At 34.1% G+C, this 25,540-nt stretch overlaps 1 protein-coding gene and 1 pseudogene across 3 annotated transcripts in view; one reads left to right on the forward strand and one right to left on the reverse strand.

Annotated features, from left to right (window-relative positions):
- Window positions 1-25,540, reverse strand: part of RPS6KC1 (ribosomal protein S6 kinase C1) — a 164,580-nt gene that overhangs the window by 122,148 nt on the left and 16,892 nt on the right. For 2 of the 3 annotated variants that reach the window (XM_069108725.1, XM_069108724.1), the window contains exons 2-3: window positions 19,090-19,125; window positions 6,223-6,343 (exon numbers count right to left, since the gene is read on the reverse strand). In XM_069108725.1, the coding sequence (XP_068964826.1) occupies window positions 6,223-6,343; window positions 19,090-19,125 (157 nt within the window). Of the gene's footprint in view, window positions 1-6,222; window positions 6,344-19,089; window positions 19,126-25,540 lie in introns of those variants that run through there. The other variant, XM_069108727.1, reaches the window with a different exon arrangement.
- Window positions 2,801-4,848, forward strand: LOC138177526 (renin receptor pseudogene; annotated as a pseudogene).

Raw genomic sequence — 25,540 nt, forward strand, 5'->3', positions numbered from 1 at the left:
GGAACTATGTCCAAAGGACTACAAAACTGTGCATACCCTCTGACCTAGCAATACCACTACTAGGTCTGCATCCCAAAGAGATCAAAGAAAAAGGAAAAAGATGTATACATGCAAACATATTTTTTTTTGCCTTTTCTTGGAGGGCAATTGGGGTTAAGTGATTTGCCCAAGGTCACACGGCTAGTTTGTGTTTGTGTGTATGTGTTGTGTCTGAGGTTGGATTTGAACTCAGGTCCTCCTGACTCCAGGGCTGGTGCTCTATTCACTGCGCCACCTAGCCGCCCCTAAACATATTTCTAATAGGTCTTTCTGGGGTGGCAAAGAATTGGAAATTGAGAGGATGCCTATCAATTGGGGAATGGTTAAACAAGTTGTGGTATATGATTTGTGATAGAATACTATTGTTGAATCATTTCAGTCATGCCAGATTCCTTGTGGAATTTTCTTTGCAAAGATACTGGAATGGTTTGCCATTTCTTTCTTCAGATAATTTTACAGATGAAGAACTAAGGCAAACAGGGTCACACATCTAGCAAACATCTGAGGCCATATTTGAACTCAGGAAGATAGGTCTTCCTGACTTCAGGTTTGGCACACTATCAATTGCACCACCTAATTGCCCCTGTGATAGAATACTATTGTGCTATAAGAAATAACAAGGGGGATGGTTTCAGAAAACCTGGGAAGAATTATATGAACTCAAAGTGAGGTGAGCAAAACAAGAACATTGTACACAATAACAACAATATTGTGATGATGATCAGCTGTAAAAGACTTAGTTATTCTGATCAATACAATGATACAAGACAATTCCAAAAGTCTCATGATTATGTTGTCTACCTCAAAAGAGAGAACTGATGATGAAACATATTTTTCACGTTCTTAATTTTTCTTGGATTTTTTTTTTTGCAACATAGCTAATAGAAATGTTTTTGCATAACTTCATATGTATAATGGGTATCCTATTCCTTGCCTTCTCAATGGCTGAGAGAGGGGCTGGATGGAGGGAAAGAATTTGGAATTCAAATTTTTATAAAATGAGTGATAAAAAATTAAAAGAAAAAAGAGAAATTGTAGCATAGTCTTTAACATTTAGAAGAAATGACATATATTTATTTTTTGTCTTTATTAATGTGTTTCTTTTCTTTTTTTAATTTTTTTTAATTTTTTAATTTTTAATTAATTTGTTGGTTTCTTTTTAGTTTACAGGATTCAATTCCACAACTCCTTGAGTGTCACATTTTGTCCCCCTCCCTCCCCTCCCCCCCATGGTGGCATATAGTCAAGTATAGGATCTGTAAATACTTTCCATTAGTCAGGTTATAAAGACAGATTGTATCAGATGGAATGAAAAATGGTAAAGAGGATATAAAACCAAACAAGAAAAGGAAAAAAGATCAGGTATTTTGCTTTCATCTGAATATAAAAACTCAGTTCTTTCTAGTTCTTTCTCTGGATGCACACATTTCTCTCCATCATGAGTCTTTTGGGATTGACTTATTTCACTGCATTTCTGAGAAGAGTCCAGTCTATCAAAGTTGGTCATCACACATATGTTGTGTCTGTAATTGTGTACAAATTTCTCCTGGTTCTAGACTTCTCACTCAGCATCAGTTCGTATAAGCCTCTCCAGGTAAATATGAAGACCATCTGCTCCTCGTTTCTTATAGCACAATAGTATTCCATAACATGCATATTCCACAACTTGTTCAGCCATTCCCCAATTGATGGGCACCCCCTTCAATTCCAATTCTTTGCCACGTCAAAAAGAGCTGCTATAAACATTTTTGTACATATGGATCTTCCTCCCACTTCTATGATCTCTTTGGGATAAAACCCTAGGAGTGGTATTGCTGGGTCAAAGGATATGAAATTATTCATAGCCCTTTGGGCATAATTCCAGATTGCTCTCCAGAGAGGCTGGATCAGTTCACAACTCCACCAGCAATGCATTAGTGTTCCAATTTGCCCACATCCTCTCCAGCATTTGTCATTTTCCTGTTTTGTCATCTTAGCCAATCTGACTGGTAAGATGTGGTACCTCGGGGTTAGAAATAACATATATTTAATAAAATTAAAAGCAAAAAAAGTAACCAATTTTGCTAGATAGTATTCAAATAGTTACCAATCATTCTAATGTTAAACATGGTACAGGAATAAATATGACAAATATTATTTTGACTTTCAAAAGTTCTACCCAAAAGCATAAATCCTTGACAAAAGTAAAAACCATTTAGCACCTGCATCTTAGTTCTTTAGAAAAGAATTATTCTGAAAATAAGGAATATTACCTATAAAACCCAGTACAATTTTGCTCAACAGACATTAACTAAGTAGCTACTAAGTGTCCAGCACTTTATCTGGCACTGTGAAGGACACAGAAGACACATAGTTTCTGCCCTCTCAAGGTTTATAATCTTACCAGGGAGACAAGGTATAAATGGAAACTGGAATGGCTTAGTTAGCTACAGTGTCTCTTGATCTAAATCCATAAAAAGGAAACAGCAAGAGTACAAACTATACACAGGCCATTCCTCTTTGGAAGAAAAATACAATACTCAAAGATTTCAAGTTTTAAAATCATTAATGTACATAATGTTCTAAGAAACAAGTGTAAAACATTTAAGCATCTTTAAAGAAACCTACCTAAAGTGGGTTTTTATAAACCACCTAATACCTAAAATACACTACCAAAGTAGAGCTAGGGAAGCCATTTCTATCATGCACATAACATTCCTTAGGTAGAAGAATGTTTGGTTACCTAATTACCCAAGAGATCATAACTGTTCCATTTTGGCCCATGAGGAACATAGCACTTGTTTCCACAAGCTCATTACACTACATGTACACAACAGACCAGTGCAATTTTGGTCTCTCAAGTACAAATGCAAGAAAGAAAAATGAAAGAAAACAACCTTGCATATCATCTATATGGGGAATTAATTATAAGACAGAAGACTAGTTCTTAAGGGGTCAAATGGAATGAAACAAGAATTTATTAAGCGCCTACATAGTAGGATGCTACCAAGCACTGTGCTAAGAGCATTACAAATATCATCTTATTTGATCTTCACAATAACGCTGTGAGGTAGGTACTATTGTCCCCACAACTGAGGAAACTGAGGCAAAGGTTAAGTGACTTGCCCTGAGTCATAGTGCCACTAAGCATCTGAGGTCACATTTGAACACAGGTCTTCCAGGCTCCAGGGTCAGTACTTTATCTAATTTACCACCTAACTGCCTCTAAATGGCCAACTTATAAAGAACAGGCATATGGGGCGGCTAGGTGGTGCAGTGAGTGGAGCGCCGGCCCTGGAGTCAGGAGGACCTGGGTTCAGATCCTGCCTCAGACACAACACAAAAACTAACTGTGTGACCTTGGGCAAGTCACTTAACCCCAACTGCCCTCCAAAAGGCAAAAAAAAAAAAAAAAACAGGCACAAAAAGTAATCCTGTATATGACAGTTTTTGTTCAACTTATTAATTACCGGGCAAGTGAAAAATTTAGATTTACAAAGATGAATGATAATAATCATATGCATACCATATCTTCCTCTTAGGGCAATTATTTTACAAACAGAATTATACTCTGTTATACCGCCCTGAAGTGCCTTGTAAAGCAGCAGTATAGTGTTCAGTCGTTTCAGTTTCTATCTCAATCTTCATGTCCCCCATTTGGGGTTTTCTTGCCAAAAACATTGGAGTGGTTTACTATTTTCTTCCCCAGTTCATTCTTCAGATGAGGAAACTGAGGTAAACAGGGTTAAGTGACTTGTTCAGGGTCATACAGCTAATAATAATTGAGGCCAGATTGAAACTCGGGAAAAAGAGCCTTCCTGACTCCAGGCATGGCATTCTAGCCACTGCACCACCTAGTTACCCTTGTGGAACCTGCAAACTAAAACACTTTCCCCAAGATTGCAGTGATAATGCCCTTAAGAATGGAGTAAGGCAAGAGAAGTTAGAGAACAATGGTTATTATTTACTTACAGCAAACATGATTTAAATACAGTCCAATACCAAGCTTCTAAATATTCAGGAGAATTAAGACTACCAAATAAAACCAGTCAAGTGAGCTGAGGTAACTGCTCAAGCTGTGGCCACATTGGTGTTATTTCATACCCCCCTGAGAATGCAGTTCCTTTCAGTCTTGACAATGTTGCAAATTCTATCCACCCATTTTTTTTTTTTGAGGAAACACCTGTAGTTTTGCAGTTGGCTCCTAGTGAGAAAAGAGCACATATGGAAGGGAAAACAAACTCTGTGTCTGAAGACCTTTCAGTCACTCTCCAATAGTTGTACAATTGCCCATTCCAGGATATCTCCATTTTCTTAGCACCCTGACCCTCAGCTTTCTAAGCAAGAAAAATGAAGTTGATTTGCTCTTTCTTTCTGAGCTACAAGTCCTACATGATAATGCAACTCTGTTCTACCAACACAAGCATCTTGCCAAAGATCATTCTCTTGATTATATTCTCTGGAGTTGGCAGGCTTTGGATGAAATTGGGAAATGCTATGGACAAGGCTCTCAGCAATCCAAAAATGCTTCACAGATCTTAGATGTACAATCTTTATGATAGGAATGCAGTAGTAGAAGTAGTAACAGTAAAAACATTTGACTCTTTCCTTGTGAGAAAGAATTCTTCAGGCAAAACAGAATAATAATCCAGGAAATCCACATAATCTTGTACATATGTATAAGTTACACAGTAATCTTCAACAAAATTTTTAGATAATATTGGGTCTAGCCTTAGCTGTGATCATCATCTCCTATGGCTATGGAACATGGATCCCAGAAATAACAGCATTATTTATAGGATAACAAGCCAGAAGATCTGAATGGATTAACCTTTTTCTCTGCCACACTATAAAAAGAATATGGGAACCATATTTTATTAAGATAAGTCTACTGGCATAGTTTAAAGTGGTGAGTGTACTTAAAATATATTAAAAGACTAGATTTTGTCTTCTATTTTGTGTGTACTTGTAACCATTTTTCAAAGTGGGTAGTATTTGCAGCATAAAGCCTTCATCCTGCTGTTACTACAGTAGAATCCAAATAATTTCATTCCATTTTAAATTTGGAAATAGGCACTTAAAATACATTAAATATTTATAAATGCTAGCCTGTATTGCTCATTTACATGGGACGATTGCACTGAAAGTATAATAGAAATTTTTTCTGAGTTTTTTTTTTAACACTTTATACTGTATGGTTAGAAATCATCTCTAGACCATTGTGTATTATGAACTGCTTGTAAAGTCTTAAGATGATGTAAATATCTTGAATAGTTATTAGATGAAGTTTTTTATCATCTACAGAAGCCCTAAGATGGGAGAGATGATTATACACATAGTTTTAGAATAATATTCCCATTGGCAAAGGATAACTATTATTCAATTTCTTCTGAAAGCTGGTAACCTATAAAGAGTACTAAGGTATGCTTGGTATGACAAATATCTTCAGGGGATTTCTCTGTGTCCTTCCTATCTAGGAAGAGGAGACACTCCCTCCCATACACAAAAGCCCATACAGAAATACCAGGCCAATATTGCATGTAGCTACGTGACTTTAGGGTTACTGTTCAATAGGGCTGGCAAGGTTCTAGTGTCCTAAATCAAACATAAAGAACAGCAGCTTAAAGTGTAAGGAAAGAAGAAAACCCTGTACAAACTGGTCTATCTGATGTTCTCAAAACTGGGCATTTCCTGGCAGGTCTAGATTACGTAGGGCCTCTGTCAATAGAATTAATTAATGTGTAGAGTTAGGATCAATTACCTGGGCCACTGTGGTACCAACCCAAATAGAGAAAGTTATCATACAACTGGGCTGGCCTAAAAATTGCCATAAAGTCAAAGAATAGGAACATCTCTAGCAACACATTCAGTGCAATTCAACATGCCTATTTCTGAGTTATGTGGTTAAAATAAACTACTCATAATGTCAGAAGAAGACAAAAAAAACATTAAAAATAAACTTACAGTGCTTTCTATAAATATAATTCTAAGGATGTGTATATTTTAAGTTGGGAAAATACTGCCTCAGTCATATGAAAATAAAATTCAGGACACCAGATTATAATTAATAGTCTTAAAATAGCAAATATAACAAAAAAGCGTGACTTCTATTTTCAACACATCAGTAATTGGAGTCTACCAACTAAATATTATTAGTAATTAACATTTACTAAGCAATTTCAAAGTTTTCAAAAGTATGCTTACCAAAGACTATTGCTTTAGCAAAAGGTGGAAATAATTCTGTATGTCTGAATAAGTTTTTGTGAATTTGCCAGAGGTCTTTATGCAGTTTCTTAAAATCACTGTATCTCTTCCAAACGACTATCTGAAGCAGAGAGAAAAAAAGTCACAAATTAATGAAACTATTCACAGTATTGCGATTTGGGCTACATATGGTAAACATCAAAAGCCTCGCCATGCTTGAATTATAAACTATACTTTAAAAAAAATAGTAAGTTTCCAAAATTGTCTTCATGCAAAAGAAAACAAAGCAATAGTATAAGTCCTAACCAGTATAGTTAACTATTTTATGCTTAATCAATGTTTGGATTTAAAATAAAAATACAAATAAAGTTGCATTTCTGGCTCTCACATTATTCCATGTAGATTTTTGAAAATTTGTTACACAAATATATTTCATATAGTAAATTAGAATGGAGATAACTAATGCCATTATATACTTTAATTTATTTAAAGCCAGTGATCTAGGTGGTCAAATATATATTCTCTCACTCTTGCACCTAATGATTCTGAAGAGAAAAATACCTATTTAGTTAACTGGCATTGTTGATATCCTCCTGGACACTTTCTTTTTTCTGAATTCTGTAATACTACTCTTTCTTGGTTCTCCTTCTATGTCTCTGACTGCTCCTTCTCAGTATGTCTCACCCCCTCACCATGTATCTTACCCAAGGCTTGATCTTGGTCACTTTTCTCTTCTCTCTCAGTAATCTCATCAGCTACCATGAGTTCAATTATCACCTCTATGTAAAAGAGATGCCCAGATCTATATAACTCTAGACTCTCTCCCAAGTTTGGGTCCCACATTACCAAATGCCTTTTGGACATTTCCAGCCAAATGTCTCTTGCCCTATACCTAATTACAGTTGCTAGGTCTTGCTGATTCTACCTCCACAACATCTCTTGTACCTATCTTGTCTCTACTCACAAAGCCTCCATCCTAGCTCAATGACTAATCACCACTTGCCTGGACTATCACAATAGCCTCCTAAATGGTCACCCTACCTCATTTCTCAGCCCTCGCCTATGCATCCTCTACAAACCTGCAGAAGTGACATGTCTAAGGCACAGATCTGACTCTATTGTTTCTCTTCTCCAGAAACTTTAGTCACTCCATACAAGTACAAAGTTATGTGCTTTTGGGTAGCTATACAGTGCCATGGATAAAGCATTGGGCTTGGAGTCAGACAGACAAGTTTGAATCTTGCCTCAGACAGTTCTAACTACATGACCTTGAGAAAATCACTTAACCTCTATTTGTGTCAGTTTCTTCATCTGTAAAATGGAGAAAATAATAGCACCTACTTCCCAGTGTTGTTGTGAGGATCAAATGAGAGAATAACTGAAAAGCACTAACACAGTGCCTGGCACATAGTAAGCATTATGTAAATGGCTACTATTATTATTCTCATTATTATGTGACTCTGAGATAGTCATTTATTGCCTCCCATCCTCAGTTTCTTCAGCTAATAGTGGGCATATTAACAGCACATACCTCAAAAGACTGTTGTAAGGATCAACATATGTAACATGTTACGATAACATATGTAAAGCAATTTACAAATCTTAAAGTGCTATGTAAATGCCAGCTCTTCTATTTATTATTATTAATATTATTGACAATATCACAATCTAGATCTGGCCTACCTTTCTATACATTACTTCCCTTAACATACTCTGTAATCTAGCTTAAATTGCCTCTTGCTATTCCTTAGACACAACAGCTCATCTCCTATGTCCGTAACCTGGCATAGGCTGCCCACCCCGCTCCTGTAATCAACTCCATCCTCACCTCTTAGAATCCTTGGCTTCCCTCAAAGGTCATCTGTAATGCCAGCTCCTACCTGACTGCCCCCAAATGCCAGAATCTCACCCTCCCCAAATTACCTTATATTTACTTCATACACTTACTGTAGTTCCGTGTGTACATATCATTTCTTCAGTTAGAATGTAAGCTCTTTGAGGTCAGGGAATTTTATCTTTCTTTGCATCTCCAGCACCCAAGAGAATGCCTAAAACATACTAGGTAACTAATAAATGCTTGTTCATAGAAAATTAATAATTTTTAAATGCCCAAAACATATGAGTAATCGACTAAGTGGATAATTTTAACCACATCACACAAAAAGAGAAATCAGAATGAGGATGAACTTGTCTACTTCATTTCCTAAATTTGAATTATCACTAAGATAAGGACTTATCATGATACAACAGAAAGAATGCTGGCTCCAGAGTCAGGAGATCAAAATTCAAATCCCACTTCTGATATTTACTACTTGTGTGACCTTGGGCAGGTCACCTAACCTTCCCTAGTCTCAATGTCCTTTATCTATATTAAAGGGTCAGACTAAATGTCCTCTAAGGTGCTTTCCAACTCTTAAGTCAATGATTCTATAATTCCTAGGACAAGATGAATTCTAGGCAAGAAAGCTTCAAATATGTAATAGATCAAGAAAGGAGGCAGAAAGTAAACAATCTCCAAAACTGGGGATATTCTGAAATGAATGACTCTGGGCCATCCTCTGACTTCTCTACCAACACCTTACCGTCTTTCCAGGTTTTTCTAAAATCTGCCAGTTCATCATTTCTTATGGAACAATAGTATACTATATTCATATACCACAACTTGTTCAGCCATTCCCCAATTGATGAGCATCCCTTCGATTTTCCAATTCTTTGCTACCACAAAAGAGCTGCCATAAATATTTTTGTACATGTGGGTCCTTTTCCCATTTTTATGATCTCTTTGGGATAAAGACCTAGTAGTGGTATTGCCAGATCAAAGAGTATGCACAGTTTGACTGCCCTGTGGGCATAGTTCTAAATTGCTCTCCAGAATGGTTGGATCAGTTCACAACTCCACTAATAATGCATTAGTGTTCCAATTTTCCCACATCTTCTCCAACATGTATCATTTTCCTTTTTTTTTGTCATATTAGTCGATCTGATAAGGTACTTCAGAGTTGTTATAATTAGCACTTCTCTAATCAATAGTGATTTAGAGCATTTTTTCATATTACTATAGATAGCTTTAATTTCTTCCTCTGAAAACTGCCTGTTCATATCCTTTGACCATTTCTCAATTGGGGAATGACTTATATTCTTATAAATTTGACTCAGTTCTCTATGTATTTTAGAAATGAGGCCTTTATCAGAGATACTGGCTGTAAAAATTATTTCCCAGATTCCTGCTTCCCTTCTAGTCTTGGTACCATTGCCTCTGTTAGTGCAAAAACTTTTCAATTTAACACAATCATAATTATCCATTTTGAATTTCATAATATTCTCTACCTCTTGTTTGATCATAAATTCTTCCATTCTCCATAAATCTGACAGGTAAACTATTCTTTGCTCTTCTAATTTGCTTATAGTATCAGCCTTAATATCTAAATCATGTACCTATTTTGACTTTATTTTGGTATATGGTAGAAGATGTTGGTCTATGCCTAACTTCTAACATACTATTTTCTAGTTTTTCCAGCAGTTTTTGTCAAATAGTGAGTTCTTATCCCCAAAGCTAGAGTCTCTGGGTTTATCAACCAGTAGATTAATATAGTTACTTAGTGCTGTGTCTTGTGTACCTAACCTATTTCACTGATCCACTATTCTGTTTCTTAGCTGGCACCAAGTAGTTCTGATGATTGCTGCTTATACAACTTAAGATCTGGTAAAGCTAGCCCACCTTCCCTTGCATTTCTTTTCATTAATTCCCTTAATATTCTAGATCATTTGTTCTTCCAGATGAATTTTGTTATTTTTGTCTAGCTCAAATAATTTTTGGTAGTCTGATTGGTATGGCACTGAATAAGAAAATTAATTTAGGTAGAACTGTCATTTTTATTATATTAATTAGCTCAGCCTACCCATGAGCACCTGATATTTTTCCAGTTATTTAGATCTGACTTTGTGTCAAAAGTATTTTGTAATCATATTCATATAGTTCCTGCGTTTTTCTTAGCAGGTAGACTCCCAAATATTTTATATTGTCTACAGTAATGTTAAATGTAATTTCTCTATCTCTTGTTGTTAGACTTTGTTAGTAATGTATAGAAATGCCCAATGATTTATATGGGTTTATCTTATATCCTGCAACTTTGCTAAAGTTGCTTATTATTTCAAGTAGTTTTTTTAGTTGACTCTCTAGGATTGTCTACATATATATCATTGCAGCCAGTGAATATCAATGCATCATATCATTGCATCTTAATGAAATGGTTATGATAAAGCCAACACAGAAAAACTCTCTTACCACATCATTTAGCTTCTGTTTAAAGATCTCCATAAGGGAAACCTACCACCTCCCAAAGTAGGCCCTTCTACTTGAGGAGTTCTCATTGTCAGGAACATTTAACTGGTATGGAGCTTAAATTCGCCTCTTTGCAACTTTTACTCTTTCTTCCACATAAAAGGTCTTCAAATCCCTAAAGACATTAGCCATGTACACCCTCCCCCTCCACACACACACAGAGTCAAATCTTTTCAAGCTGAAACATTACCAATTCCTTTAACCAATACTCATATTATAGACTTAAGACCTTTCTCATTGATTGTTCTCCCCTAGACACTAGTCAGCTTATCAATGTCCTTCTTTAATTATGTTACCCAGAACTAAACATAATAATACTCCATACTAGTCTAACTAGTACAGAGTACAAAAGAATAATCATTCCTCATTCTTGGAAGCTATGCCTGTGTTAACTCAGCCCAAGATCACAGTAATTTTTTTTGATTATTACATCAATTTCTGACTCATATTCAGTCGGTAGTTAGCTAAAATTCTCAGATCTTTTTCAAACTGCTATGTAATCATGGCTCCCCTATCTTATACTTGTACAGATGAATTTTTGAACCCAGGTGAAAGGCTTTTACATATTGGGTTTTGCTCAATGCAGGATAATGGCAGTTCATTCACTGACTATTCATACCCTGAAAAATACATATAAACTGGAGTCCCCTAAGTCTACATTATAGAAAAAAATATCTGCTATATGTAAAAAGTAAATGCTTATAAAAAAATAATATTGAACAGAATAATTGATAAAAAAAAATATCCAGATATCTATAATAAGTGCCTTTAAAATTCAAGACCTGTCTTGGTTTTATTGATTTTTTTTTTAAATGACTGGAATAGGAGAGGTATTATCAAGTAACTGTTCAATGATATTTAACATGTTACAAAAATTTACAATTCTGATGAATTTAGGCACCTTATGCTTCGTTTTTAGGGAATAAATTCCTTCTCTTCTTAATAGAAACATATTAGATCCATCAGAATTAACTGTGTGCCTAAAATTCCAAAGAGAGACCAAATAAGGCTGGTGAAGAGAAGGAAAAAAGTGATATTTAGTAGCAAGATAATAAATTGTATGACATTTAATTTTATATTTATTAAGATACTTGAGTTGAAAAATAACAGCATTATAGCCATCAAAGAAAAAAATTATTTTTTCATCAGAAAACAGTATTTTTCACTGTTTTAAGCAGTATTCCTCACCTAAGTCAAGTTAAGAAAATAGTAGCATGGTATAATGGAAAGAGGAATCTGAATCTAGGAATCTGAAGGTCCTGTGTTTAATAGTGCCTCTATCATTAACTAGTTTGTGAATGCTGGCAAATCACAAATGGGCATTTCATGTCTGGTTGGAGTTTATAAATAGTCTTCTTTTTGTATCACTACCTGATTGTGTCTTACTCTTCAAAGATTGATTAATTCATAAGAGATCTCAAGTGTATATGGTTTTGAAGGTTCCTCCTTGCTCTACAATTACAGATGATACATTTTACTTGCCTGTATAATCTCTCAAAAACTGAGTATCAGATCAAATTCAAATTCACAGTATGCAGGAAAATGAATGCTTTTTCCTTCAGGCTTGATATATCCCTCCAGACTTCCTGTGACTAGCTTAACCTTAAGATGTTTTAAGTTCACTAAAATGCTTTTCAGATACACATTTGTAATTAAGAACTAATAGAACCATGGCTGCTTTAAATGCATCAGCATACTAATTTTTAGGCTCTTGCTGACTACCCCTTTCTAATATTTGAACCATCAGAAGATAATTTTAAACAATGTTATTAAGAAACATGTATATCTTGACCTAAATTTAAATTACGAACTCTACAAAAACAGAACCTAGCTAGATCATTTCTTTTTACATGCTACACGGACACTCGTATTAATCTTCCATATCTAATTATACATTAAATATGAAAACTAAGCTAGTTTTTTATGGTTCATGGGGAGAAGAGAATATGACCAAAGATATTATCTTCATATTTAAAGATGATGCTATTGACAGTGCTATAGCCAAATGAGTATACAGGGCTAAAAAGACTGACTCATGATCAGAAGCCACTCTAATATTATATACAACTACTGAGCACCTTGTGCTAAATATAATTCTAGATAGAAAGATAGACAGACAGACAGACAGACAGACAGACAGACAGACAGACAGACAGATAGATAGATAGATAGATAGATAGATAGATAGATAGATAGATAGATAGACAGATAGATAGACAGATAAATGGGTATATTTCCAGGAAATTGGTACTTTCGAGTTTTGAAGGTAACTGGAGCCCTGTTCTTTACCTGTTTTGTATATTTATTAGATGTTCAGTGATTAGGTGGGAAACACCCAAAAAAGGCAATCATGCAATCAAGAAGACTGACTGAAGCAAAAGGATCACAAAATGGACCAATTAGTTTGAACCAGCATGTCCAGGTAAACCAATCCAAAGCTGGCAATGGCATTCTGAGGCCTATTCATTTCTTGGGCTAAGGGTTTTCCCAACCTAGTGGGAAATATTATAAAAGCCAAACTGGACCCTTGGAAACTGGAAGCTTAGGTTATAAAGCTTAGATTGCATCCATCTAGCACTGAGTAATTCCCTCTTACATTTACTTCTAATTACCTTACTCTGGCATGTTACTTCTGATTTTGTTTACTATCTTTCTCCTTTTAAATAAGTCCTAGAAATATAATATCGTGATTTGAAAGAAATGGAAAGGAACAAATGACAAAATCTTTGGTCATATAGCAAAAGAAAGATGGCAAGTAACTGGGTACAGCAAATTGTAATGGCAGAGAAGTACTTAGCACTTTGTTTCAGCTACTTAAGTATTTAGCACCTTGTTTGAGCCCCTTGTGATTTGAAGATGGGAGGACCTTGCTGATGCAACCGGAAGGGGCAAAACCGGAAGGAACTGAATGATATAAAAGGAGGAGCACAAGCTGGGACTGAGCAGAACTGAGGAGAAAACTTGGGGTGTCAGGCGCTGTCTGTCTGTTCTGTCTGTGTTGATTAGTATTTATGATACTTTGTATTTCCCAGACCTTGTTTGTGATTCTGTGTTGATTTCACAGGCAGATAGTGAATTGATGATGGTGCCAATAATGTATGTGAATGTTGTTTTGGCTCTGTTAAGCTTTGTCTTCCCAGAAACAGAACTGGCAAAGGACTTGAGGTGAACTGGACACTGAGCTTCAATATGGAATGGGAACTGGATGAAGAACAGGACTAGGAGCTAGACGAGGAGCTGAGAGTTGCCTACCTGTGAATCCAGGTGATGAGTGAGTGAACTGAGGCAAAAGTTGGGACCATGGAAGAGGAACCATGGAATCTGGGAGTCAGCTTCAAGTCAAAATAAGATCTTTCCTTGGGTACTTAGTGCTAACTGACAAGATCATAATTTACTATGACCTAGGGGTGGGAGAACTTTGTACTTTGTAACTTGTACCCCTTAAGGATGATTGAGTTAAGGATGACTGGAAGCTAGTCTCCAAACAAACAGAAAGAAAACTTACTGATTGAGAGATTAAGACAATGTGACCTAGGGGTGACCTAGGGGTGGGAGACCTTTGTACTTTGTATCTGGAATGATATCTTTTTTTTAAACTATCTTTTTAAAAAACTTTTAAACTATCACTTTAGTGATAAGTTGTTATGTTGTATCATTGTGAATGCTATACTTTGGTTTCTGTGAATGTTTTGCCTTAGTTTATTGCTGAATAAATAGAGAGTTCACTATATTATGTGATCAGAAACTTAGAGCTATTCACAGCAGCAGTCCTCTGGAGAGCTGCTCATGCTTGGCTTTACACAAATCTTGCAGCCAATAAGTAAGTGCAAGACCCAATAAGATTCAGACAGTATGATGTCTCAAGCTGGTGTTCAGTGACGAATAATGTTTTAAAAAGTAGCTAAAAGTGAAATCTCTATGGCTGAAAACAAAAGTCCCTTAGATCACTATATTCTTCACACATACACTATGTGAAGATTTTATTTTCTGTGCTGCTATGGTATTTGCATTTTATAAGACCATACCCAGTGTTGTTCTGTTCTGACTAATAAGTGAGTTATTCCTTCTGAACAAAGAAACATTTCAGATTTGACCACTACATAATGCGGTTATTGTTCTATGCTATAGCTCTGCAAGACACCTAAAATTGTTTTGTCAGCCTAATCTTAAAGAATATCTTCCATCCATTTTGCCATCAGCCTACAGCCCATTTATGTTGTCCTAAAAATAAGCAGGTAAACTTGCTGTGTTCTAAGACATTGCTCCTACCTAACAAATTAATGTGAAGTATAGCTTTCAGACTGATAAAACTGCTCACAGATAAACCTGCTCCAAAAGGTGGAGATAAGCTACAAGTTTCATAGCTATTTTAAAAAATGGACCTAACCACTACACCATGACTCTTCAGTTTGGTCTAGCACTTAATGTCACAATTGCAACATATGGGTAAAGAAATATAGCTGTTTAAGTACTCTGTTTTTTATCTACTTTCCACTCGTTTCTACAAAGCACAGTGGTTTTACTTTATTATTATACTGGTAGATCAGTCACTGTCTTGGGCTTTGGTGTTAATGATGCTCTTTTACCACTGATTGCTATATCAATCATCTTATAATGTTTATCAAGCTTTAAGAACACTGATATGACATCTGGGGTAGTCTCCACTCTCAGAGACACAAAGTTAGATAAGTAAATTTGCAACATACATAAAATAATCTTTCTTTGGTGATAATGATAAAAATAACCCCCTTTATATAGCACTTAAGGTTTACAAAGTGCTTTCTTCAAAACCAAACTTATGAGATAAGTCATACAACTGCTATTATTATTTTACAGATGAGGAAACTGAGGTTTTAAGTGAGTAATTGACTTGCCCATATTCATACAGCCAATAAGTGTCTAAGATGAGATTTGAACACTGGTCTTCAAGCACAGTAAGTATTACAAGCCTCTTACCATATTACTAACAGCAAACTGATGGGCAAAATATAATATTATGAAGAGTAGCTGAGAAAATCAAGGTGAGTGGAGAATCTATGAAAGTGATATATCGTTCAATGAGATAGTTGCCACACTCAGGTTTTTTTTTTAAGTTAACTAGTAAACAGGATAACAAAAAAAAAATGTAAATCCTAGTATATAAACTGCTCTCTCTATTAGTTGGCTTCCAAGAATACCAAAACAACTCAATGTAAAGAAAATGTTTAAATTTTTATTGAAAATGTTTTTAAAATGAGATCAGAAAAGAACAATCAGTAAGATGGGTAGTCTAGAATTATTCTAGTAATCAAAAAATCTAGTCCAAACAGTGGTTAAAAGTGCAGTACACATAAACCATAATAACAATTAGAATAAAAACTGAAACTCCAAAGTGATGATTTATTTTACTTTACTTTTCCCTAAGTTATTTTACAGATTATACAAGTAAATTAAACTTTGAAAGAACCTTGGGAATACAAAGCACCTCAAATATAAAAAATAATAATAAAAAAAATAAGTAAATGGAATGAAGTAAAGTCCCCTTTATTCAAAAATGGTTAAGGAGGCAGGGGAAATTCTATGACCTATTATTTTTCTCTAAACTTTGATGATTCCAAAAGTCTTTAAAATGGAGAAGTGAGTAAAAGCACAGACAGAAATGACAATCTCAAGTGTGTAGAGCAACAATTAGTATCCAAGGCCAATAAGAATACCAAAGACAGGATTGATAGGAGACTTCACAAAAAAAAAAAAAAGGATGATATATAAGTAACAGTGAATTTTCCCCAAAATGTTGTTTCCACCACAAAGGAGCATATACCATTAAGCCCATTGTTCTATTCGTCTGGTCTCAGATAAAATAAACTTAATAAAGTAGTGAGTTTATTATTATTATTATTACTTTCTCTATAAGATATAGAGATAATATATATTATATAATAAAAAAGATATATAATCATTCAGAGTTACTATAATCATTTTGATAAATACATAAAAAATTGAAAGAGAAAAAGGAAAGAAATAGGTAAATTGAATTTATTTTGTAAAGTGATAATTTAGTATTTTCATCAAGTGAATGAATCAGTGATTTTAGACATTGTATAAACACAGGAAAAAAAATTAGAAAAGTTATAAAGGATTTTCTCAGAAGTTAGCTGAAGAGGGACAGACAGCATATTAGTTCTAAGAAGTCCAATCCTCTTTAACCATTCTGCATCTTTTCATTGCTTCCATAAACTTCTTTTTATTTTCCTAGCTGCTTGTGGACATGCATTGTCTCTAATAATTATAAATACCCTTGTATAAACTGTACTTTTCTCAAAAAGAAAAAAAAAGTTCTTCACACTGATCACAGAAAAAAATGTACTCTTCAAATAGGGCCTGACTAAAGTAGACAAGGTCTTATTGTATTTCTCCAAAAGAATTTCAATCTGGTTTTAAATCTGCACCCAATACTTTACTACATTAAGCAGCTACACAGAAACCCCTGTGTTCAGCAGCACCAACACAATACCTAAAACAAGAATTCCTCCATCTATCAGAACACAGCTAAAGATCTTCAATAGCCCCAAAGGAGAATGACTTGATCCCTAAAATGGCAACGATCTGAACTATTTTCACTCAGGAGTTGTTGTTGTTCTTGTTGTTTTTTAAAAAAATTTAGTCAAACAGAAAACTGAAATCCTGATTTGTTAACCGATTTCTGACAATAACCAATAACTATGCTGAAAGAAACATATGAAATGAGATTAATGAGAAAACCAAAACAGTTTTATTATAATTTAGAGAATGTATGTAAGGTGAAGTCAGCTATACTGGAAGACTTTTTAATGCCTTTACATTATCATTTCTAATAAAACACCATGCAATATCTGACTGAAAGACACTTACAATAGTTTTTTGATGAATGGTTCACCAACTGTTGTTATTAAAAAGAGTTTTCCCAAAAAAATGATGATTAAGGAAATGGCAGAGATTGTATTCATGGATAGATTCAAGTCAGGATTCTCCCTGGAAAAGGGGAATATCAAGGCTACAAAACTACAATACAACAGTCCCAACAAGATTTCTCAAAAAGGAACTACAATCTACTTTCCCTAATACAGTAGCAAAATTTTCAAAAGCTTATAATTCACAAATTAGAATTTGCCAGCTATGTTGTGATCAAATTCTACTGAAGTGTGTTAGGTCAATTTAGTCAAACTCCCTAGATATACAATATGAAATCTGGAAAAATGACATTTAATTTGAATTCTTTATAGTCATATGAAATAAAACAAATGTAAGACTAATGTCAAAGCAGCTGAGTCAATATTCTATATAACTTATACATTCTAAATGCTTTTGTGGAAGAGAAGAAAAACCTTATTCTATATCCCAACTGGTAGGGACAGAAATGAAAATCAATCAGCAGATAGTAGATGTAGCAAAGCTCTCACTGAATTATTTTAATGAGCATATTTAAGCAGAAGGTAACTTTAAAATAAGTTCCATAATAAAATTTTAAGCCAGAAATAATAGGTTGGCATCTTTTCAGGGTGAAAATGACACTGAAATGTTCAAAAGAATACCATTAACAGTGAAAGACAGAAATGATAAACATTTTCACAAATGATTCACACAACTCAAACTTGTCAACTAAACCCTAAATCCCAAAATTAAAAAGCTAGACTCTTTCATATGTAATTGTAATCTTAAAGTAAGCTATGGGTATAAAAGAAATTTTCACTTTTTAAAGGGCATACAGTTATCCCTTCCACATAGCAAGGGTTAGGGGCACATTAGCACCCCCAAAGATCTGGAAAATCTGCATTAAAATTTTTTGGCTCTGCCTTATGGAGAAGTTTTTTCTTTTATGGGTTGTTTACAGTACCTTATCGTAAAATTTGGGCTAAGTATTTGGTCATAGATTCTGTGTTGTCTGGTGGCCTTTGTGTGTCATCTGCAGCTTCTGCAAAATTCCCAAAAAAATTCCCATTTAATTTCTTATGCCCACCCACAATATATTGAAACTATGATAGAGAAATTTATGATGTGGAAGGGATAACTGAATTTCTATAAAACTTTATTTTTAGCAACTTTATTTTTAGTATGATACATTGCTAGATGGATATGAAATAGGATAAAATTGCTAATTTGTTATGATATAACTAGAAGCTGGTCAGCAAAGAGAGTTACAAAGGAGACAACTATATCTATCATTTTTATCAGGTAAAGAGTACTCCCAGTAAAGAAACTACCTCTACTAACATAGGTCATAACCTGCTCTGCAACTCTTAGAACTACTTAGAGCATTGAGAGATTAAATGACTTGTGCCCAATCACAACCAGTATGTTTCAGGGGCAGGACTTCAATCCTGTACTTGCTGACTCTCAAATCAGTTCTTGATCCACAACTTCACAAAGTCTCACAGAAGCAGTCTTGACATATGTAAAAACATACACTGGGACTGACACATAGAAAAATATTCTGTTCAATTTCTGTTGTGGTATTTGGCTAAAAATCTATCCAATACATAAAATTTCCATAAGTGTAAATGTGTTACCTCCTGGACATCCTCTGGATTTCTTCTTGAAACAATCTATAATAAAAGAAACATAAGAGTACCTGATCAGTGTCAGAACTTTAACTTTCATATGAGATTCCTATAACATTATGCTAATAAAATGATCAATAAAGCTTATTAAAAGAAACAAACTATAGTAACAGTTTAATTATACAGAAATCTGCTCCCAGGCAACTTCACCTATATGGAACACAAACAAGAAACAAGAAATAAGCCCAAAAGGGTGGTGAGGTGGAAGAACCTCTGAGTCACCAAAAATTAATATCAAAAGGAACAAATCCGAAGCTCCTACATTTATTCACAGACCTACATTCTTAACTTAATGAGCTCTGATTTTGCATATGGTCCTAATAAGCTTGGTTATGTGGCTTTTAAGTCTACAGTTTACAGAGCAAATCAGAAAGGAAAAGTAGGGAAGGAAAACTGCTAGTGACAAGAAAGATTCCCCTATAAAATTCTTTTTTTTTAAATTGAGATTTTTAAAGGTTGTAAGCCCACTGTTTTCTGAAAAAGTCAAGAATGCAAAATGACTCCCTTTCAGAGACCTCTGCCAAAGATTCTGAATAGCCAGTTTTATCATATAATCTTTGTAGGTCTATTTCTACTTTTCTGACTTTTTAATACATACAAACATGTAAATTCTCTTATAGTTAAATAAATGTCAATTGCTTAGGAAGGAACTGATGGCAGATAATTAATTAGTTATAATTCATGTAATCCAATTATCTAAATTTTGCCATTAATTCGAAATTTCTTCCCCAAAACAAACATTTTAACAATTTTGATAACATCTTACATATAACTAACTTAATTTTTACCTTCTTCACCTTTACCTTCTTTTTCTTACAAAGGTCCTAACGAATAGTGGGAACATGGATAATTTTTTAAAGCTTCAAATGTAGTATCAAGCTGACAATGAGCCTCCTTCAGAAGTATAAAAAACAATGACTATAACTATAAAATGGTGTTTTAGAAACTGCTGAATAGCTGGTTTCTGTGTGCTATTGTTATTCTTCCTTCTAACTAGGTAAGTCATCTATTATTTAGCTATTTAGCATTAATAACTATTGCTAAGACCAAAAGAGCAGTGGATATGATCATACCCCCTGGGAAACACCAAAAACTTCCAAACCCCCAGAACCAGCTCTGAAAAATGCAGTGCAAAAAAATCCAGAAGCTTGAGACAGAGCCCCTCCAACCCACCACACCAGGAACAGAGTCCAACCTTAACACAAAGTTTCAAATCAAGAAATAGGTTGGAAAAAATGAGCAACCTATATAAAAAGAACCTGACCATAAAAAGCTACTGAAATGGTGACAGGGAAAATCAAGATACAAACTCAGAAGACAATGAAGTCAAAACAACTCTAAGCAAAAACTCAAAGAAAAATGTGAATTGGACACAATCCCAACAAGAAATCTTGGAAAAGCTTAAAAAAATTTTTTTCGAAATCAAGTAAGAATGGTAGAGGAAAAGTTAGGTACATAAGTGAAAAAAGAGAAGAAAACTGAGAAAAGACAATTAACAGCTTGGTAAAAGATGCACACACACACACACACACACACACACACACACACACAAACACTGAAGAAAATAACACCTTTAAAAATAGAATTAGCCTCACAGAAAAAGAGGTACAAAAATTCACTGATGAAAATAAGTATTTAAAAAGCAGAATTTGCCAAATGGAAAAATCGGTACAACAAGTTTATTGAAGAAAACAACTCCCTAAAAATCAGAACTGAGCAAGTAAAAGTTAATGACTCTATAAGAAATCAAGAAACAATAAAACAAGTCAAAAGAATAAGAAAATGTGAAATATCTCATTGAAAAAACAACGGACATGGAAAATGATCAAAGAGAGAGAATTTAAGAATTATTTAATTACCTGAATGCCATGATCAAAGTAAAAGCCTAGACATCATATTTCAAGAAATTGTCAAGGAAAACTGCCTGGATATCCTAGAACTAGAGGGTAAAATAGAAACTGAAAGAATCCGCAGGCCATCACCTGAAAGAGAACCCCAAATGAAAACTTCCAGTAATATTATAGCCAAATTCCAGAGTTCCCAAGTCAAAGAAAAATACTTCAAGCAGCAAGAAAAAAAAAACTCAAACACCATGGAGCTACAGTCAGGATCACACAAAATTTAGCAGCTACCATCTTAAAGGAAAAGATAGCTTGGAATATGATATTCTGGAAGGCAAAAAAGCTGAGATTATAACCAAGAAAATCCTACTCAGAAAAGTGAGTATAATCCTTCAAGGGGAAAAACTGACATTTAATGAAATAAAAGACTTTCAGGAATGCCTGCTGGAAAGACTAGAGTTAAACAGAAAATTTAGTTTTCATATACAATACTCAAGAAAAACATAAACAGGTAAACATAAAAGAGAAATGGTTAAAATGTTTACCTTTCTATATGGGAAGATGACAGATGTGTCTTCTAAGATCTTTATTATTATTAGAGCAGTTAGAAGGATTCTATACAGAAAGAGGTTGTGGGGATAAGTTGATTATGTTGGGATTATGTAAAAAAAAAATGTAGAGGCAAGAAGAAGGGATGCCCTGGGAGAAAGGGAAAGAGAGGAAGAATGGAAGAAATTATCTCATACAAAAAGAGGCAGACAAGGAAGAACTTTTACAGTGAGGGGAGAATAACAAAAATTGAACATCACTCCCATATAAATTGGTTCAAAAAAGGAAAAAAAAAAAATATATATATATATGTATATACATTACACTACATACACATACACACACACACACACACACACACACACACACACACACTCAATTGGATAGAAATCTATCTTAACCAAAAGGAAGTAGGAGGGAAAGAAGATAAGAAAAAGGGATGAAGGGAGGAATTTTTTTTTTCTAAATCGGGGTTAAGTAAATTGCTCAAGGTTACACGGCCAGTTATTTTGTGTGGGTGTTAAGTATCTAAGCTCAGAACCGATCCCAGGTCTCCCGACTCTGGGGCAGGCGCTCTTACTCACTGTGCCACCTGGCCACCCCCAAAGGGAAGAATTTTAAAAGGTAGGACAGATAAAAGAAGGAAGCAGTCAGAAGCAAAATGGACTTTAGAAGGGGGACAAGATTTTTCAAGAAGAGGCAAAAGGATAAACAGAAGAAAATAGGATGGAAGAAAATGCACATTTAGTAATCATAACAGTGAATGTGAATGAAATGAATTCATCCATAAAACAAAAGTGGATAGAAGAATGAATTAGAAACCAGTCTCCAACAATAGGATTTCAAGAGACACGTGTTAAATAAGGGACTGGAACAGAATCTACTCTACTTCAACTGAAGTTTAAAAAAAAAGGGTAGTTGTAACAATCATGATCTAAAACAAAAGTAGAATTAATTTAAAGGGATAAGTAGGGAAATCTTGCTAAAGGAACCACAGAGGATGAAGTAACATCTACTAAACATATATGCACCAAGTGACTGGCATTCAAATTCTTAAAGGAAAAGTTAAATGAATTATAGGTGGAAATAGACAGCAAAACCATACTACAGGGGAACCTCAACTTTTCCCTCTCAGAGCTAGATAAATCTAACAATAAAACAAGAAATAAGGGATGAACAGAATCTTAGAAAACTTAAATATGAAAGATCTCTGAAGAAAACTGAACAGGAATAGAAAGGAGTACAAATTTTTCTCATCTGTACACGGCACCTTCACAAAAACTGACCATGTGTATTAGGGCATAAAAACCTCACAACCAAATGCAGAAAAGCAGAAATAGTAAATGCACTTTTTTCAGATCATAATGTAATTTTAAAAAATAATATTTAATAAATTACCTTGAAAACATGGATTGGAAGCTAAATAATCTAATCCTAAAGAATGAGAGAGTCAAAGAACAATAATTTCATTAAACATAATGACAACAACGAGAAAAAAAATTCTAAAATTTGTGGGATTCAGCCAAAGCAATACTTAGAGGGAAATTTATATCTCTAAATATACGCATTAATATAAAAGAGAAAGAGGTGATCAATAAATTGGGCATGGAACTAAAATTTTAAAAAGCTAAAAAAAGAACAAGTTAAAAATCCCCAATTACAAAACAAAATGTAAATTCTAAAAATCAAAGAAGAGATTCATAAAACTGAAAGTAAAAAAAAAACTTTTCAACTAATAAATAAAACTAGGAGCTGATTTTATGGGGGGGAGACAACAAAATAAATAAACCTTTGGGTAATTTTATTTTTTTAAAAAGAAGAAAACCAAGGTACTAATACAAAAAAAAAAAAAAAAGAAAAGGGTGCACATACCACCAATTAATATGAAACTAAAGCAATTATTATAAGTTATTTTGCACAATTATATGCCAGTAAAACCAACAATCTCAACCATATGGATGAATATTTACAAAAATATAAATTGCCCAGATTAACAAAAGGGAAATAAAATACTTAATCTCATTTTAGAAAAAGAAATTGAATAAGACATCAATGAACTCCCTGAGAAAAAAATGCCAAGGTCAAATCGATTTGCAATTGAATTCTACCAAACATTTAAAGAACAATTAATTCCAATACTATATAAATTATTTGGAAAAATAAGTAAAGAAAGAGTCCTAAAAAAATTTTTTTATCATACAAACATGGTGATGATACCTAAACCAAGAAAAACCAAAACAGAGAAAGTTATAGAGCAATTTACCTAATGAATACTGATGCAAAATTTTTCAATAAAATATCGCCAAAGCTATTACAGCAATTTATAACAAGAATAATACACTATGATCATATGGGATTTATGCCAGGAATGCAAAGCAGGTTCAATATTAAGGAAACTATCGGCATAATTATCCATATCAATAACAAATTTAACAGAAACCATATGATATCTAAAAAGTTTTTGACAAAATATAGTACCCATTTCTATTAGAAACACTAGAGAGCATAGGAATAAATGGAGTTTTCCTTAAAATAAGTAGCATCTATCTAAACCAATAAGCAAGAATTATATGTAATGGGGATAAGCTAGAAGCCTTCCCAATAAGATCAGAGGTACAACAAGGATGTCTATTATTACCACTGCTATTCAGTGTAGTACTAGAAATGTTAGCTTCAACTTTGATAGACTGGGCTCCTCTCAGCAATGCAAGGTTATAAAACAACTCCAAAAGACTCATGATGAAAACAGATATCCACATCCAGAGAAAGAACTACAGAGTCGGAATGCAGATTGAAGCAAGCTACTTGCTCTCTTTTTTTTGTTTTGTTTTTATTTGATTCTTCTTTCTCATTGTTCACTCCATTGGTTATAATCCTTCTTTACAACTTGACTAATGTTTAATGTGAAGGTATCTATAGATACTACATTTGACTGCATGCTGCCATGGCGGGGAGGAGGGAGGAAAGGTAGGGGAAGAAAATTTGAAACTCAAGGGACTATAGAACTGAATATTGTAAACAAAAAGTAAACAAATTTTTAAAATGAAAAAAAGAAATGTTAGCTTCAGCAATAAGAGAAGAAAAAGAAATTAAAGGAATTAGAGCAGGCAATGAGGAAACAAAGCTATCACTCTTTGCAGATAATATGATGGTATACTTGGAGAATCCTAGAGAATCAACTAAATAACTACTTGAAACAACTAACAACTTTAGCAAGGTTCAAGATATAAAATAAACCCACATAAATCACCTGCATTTCTATATATTACTAACAAAGTACAGCAGCAAGAGATAGAAAGAGAAATTTCATTTAAAGTTACTGTTGACAATATAAAATATTTGGGAGTTTACCTGCCAAGACAAACCCAGGAACTATATGAACACAATTATAAAACACTTTTCACATAAATAAAGTCAGATCTAAATAAATGGTCAAATTTCAGTTGCTTGTGGGTAGGCCGAGTTAATATAATAAAAATGACAATTTTACCTAAATTAATTTTATTCTGTACCATACTAATCAAACTACCCAAAAAATATTCATAGTTATTAAAAATAACAACAAAATTAATGTAGAAGAATGTTCCAGGGCATCAAGGGGATTAATGAAAAGAAATGCAAGGGAAGGTGGGCTAGCTGTGCCAGATCTAAAATTGTATTATAAAGCAGCAATCATCAAAAACTACTTGGTACTGGCTGAGAAATAGAGCAGTAGATCTGTGGAATAGGTTAGGTACACAAGGCACAGTACTCAATGACTATAATAATCTACTTACTGTTTGATAAACCCAAAGACTCCAGCTTCTGGGGTAAGAACTCACCATGTGACAGAAACTACCAGGAAAACTTGAAAATAGTTTGGCAAAAATTAGGCATAGACCAACATCTTACACCATATACCAAGATAAGGTTAAAATAGTTACAAGATTTAGACATAAAGGGTGATACCATAACCTATTAGGAGAGCAAGGACGAGTTTTCCTATCAGATCTATAGAGAACAGAAGAAAT

This window comes from Petaurus breviceps, unplaced genomic scaffold, assembly GCF_028583685.1.
Source record: "Petaurus breviceps papuanus isolate PSGF00001 unplaced genomic scaffold, PetGlider_PUasm1.0 90434, whole genome shotgun sequence".
Classification (NCBI taxonomy): Eukaryota; Metazoa; Chordata; class Mammalia; order Diprotodontia; family Petauridae; genus Petaurus; species Petaurus breviceps.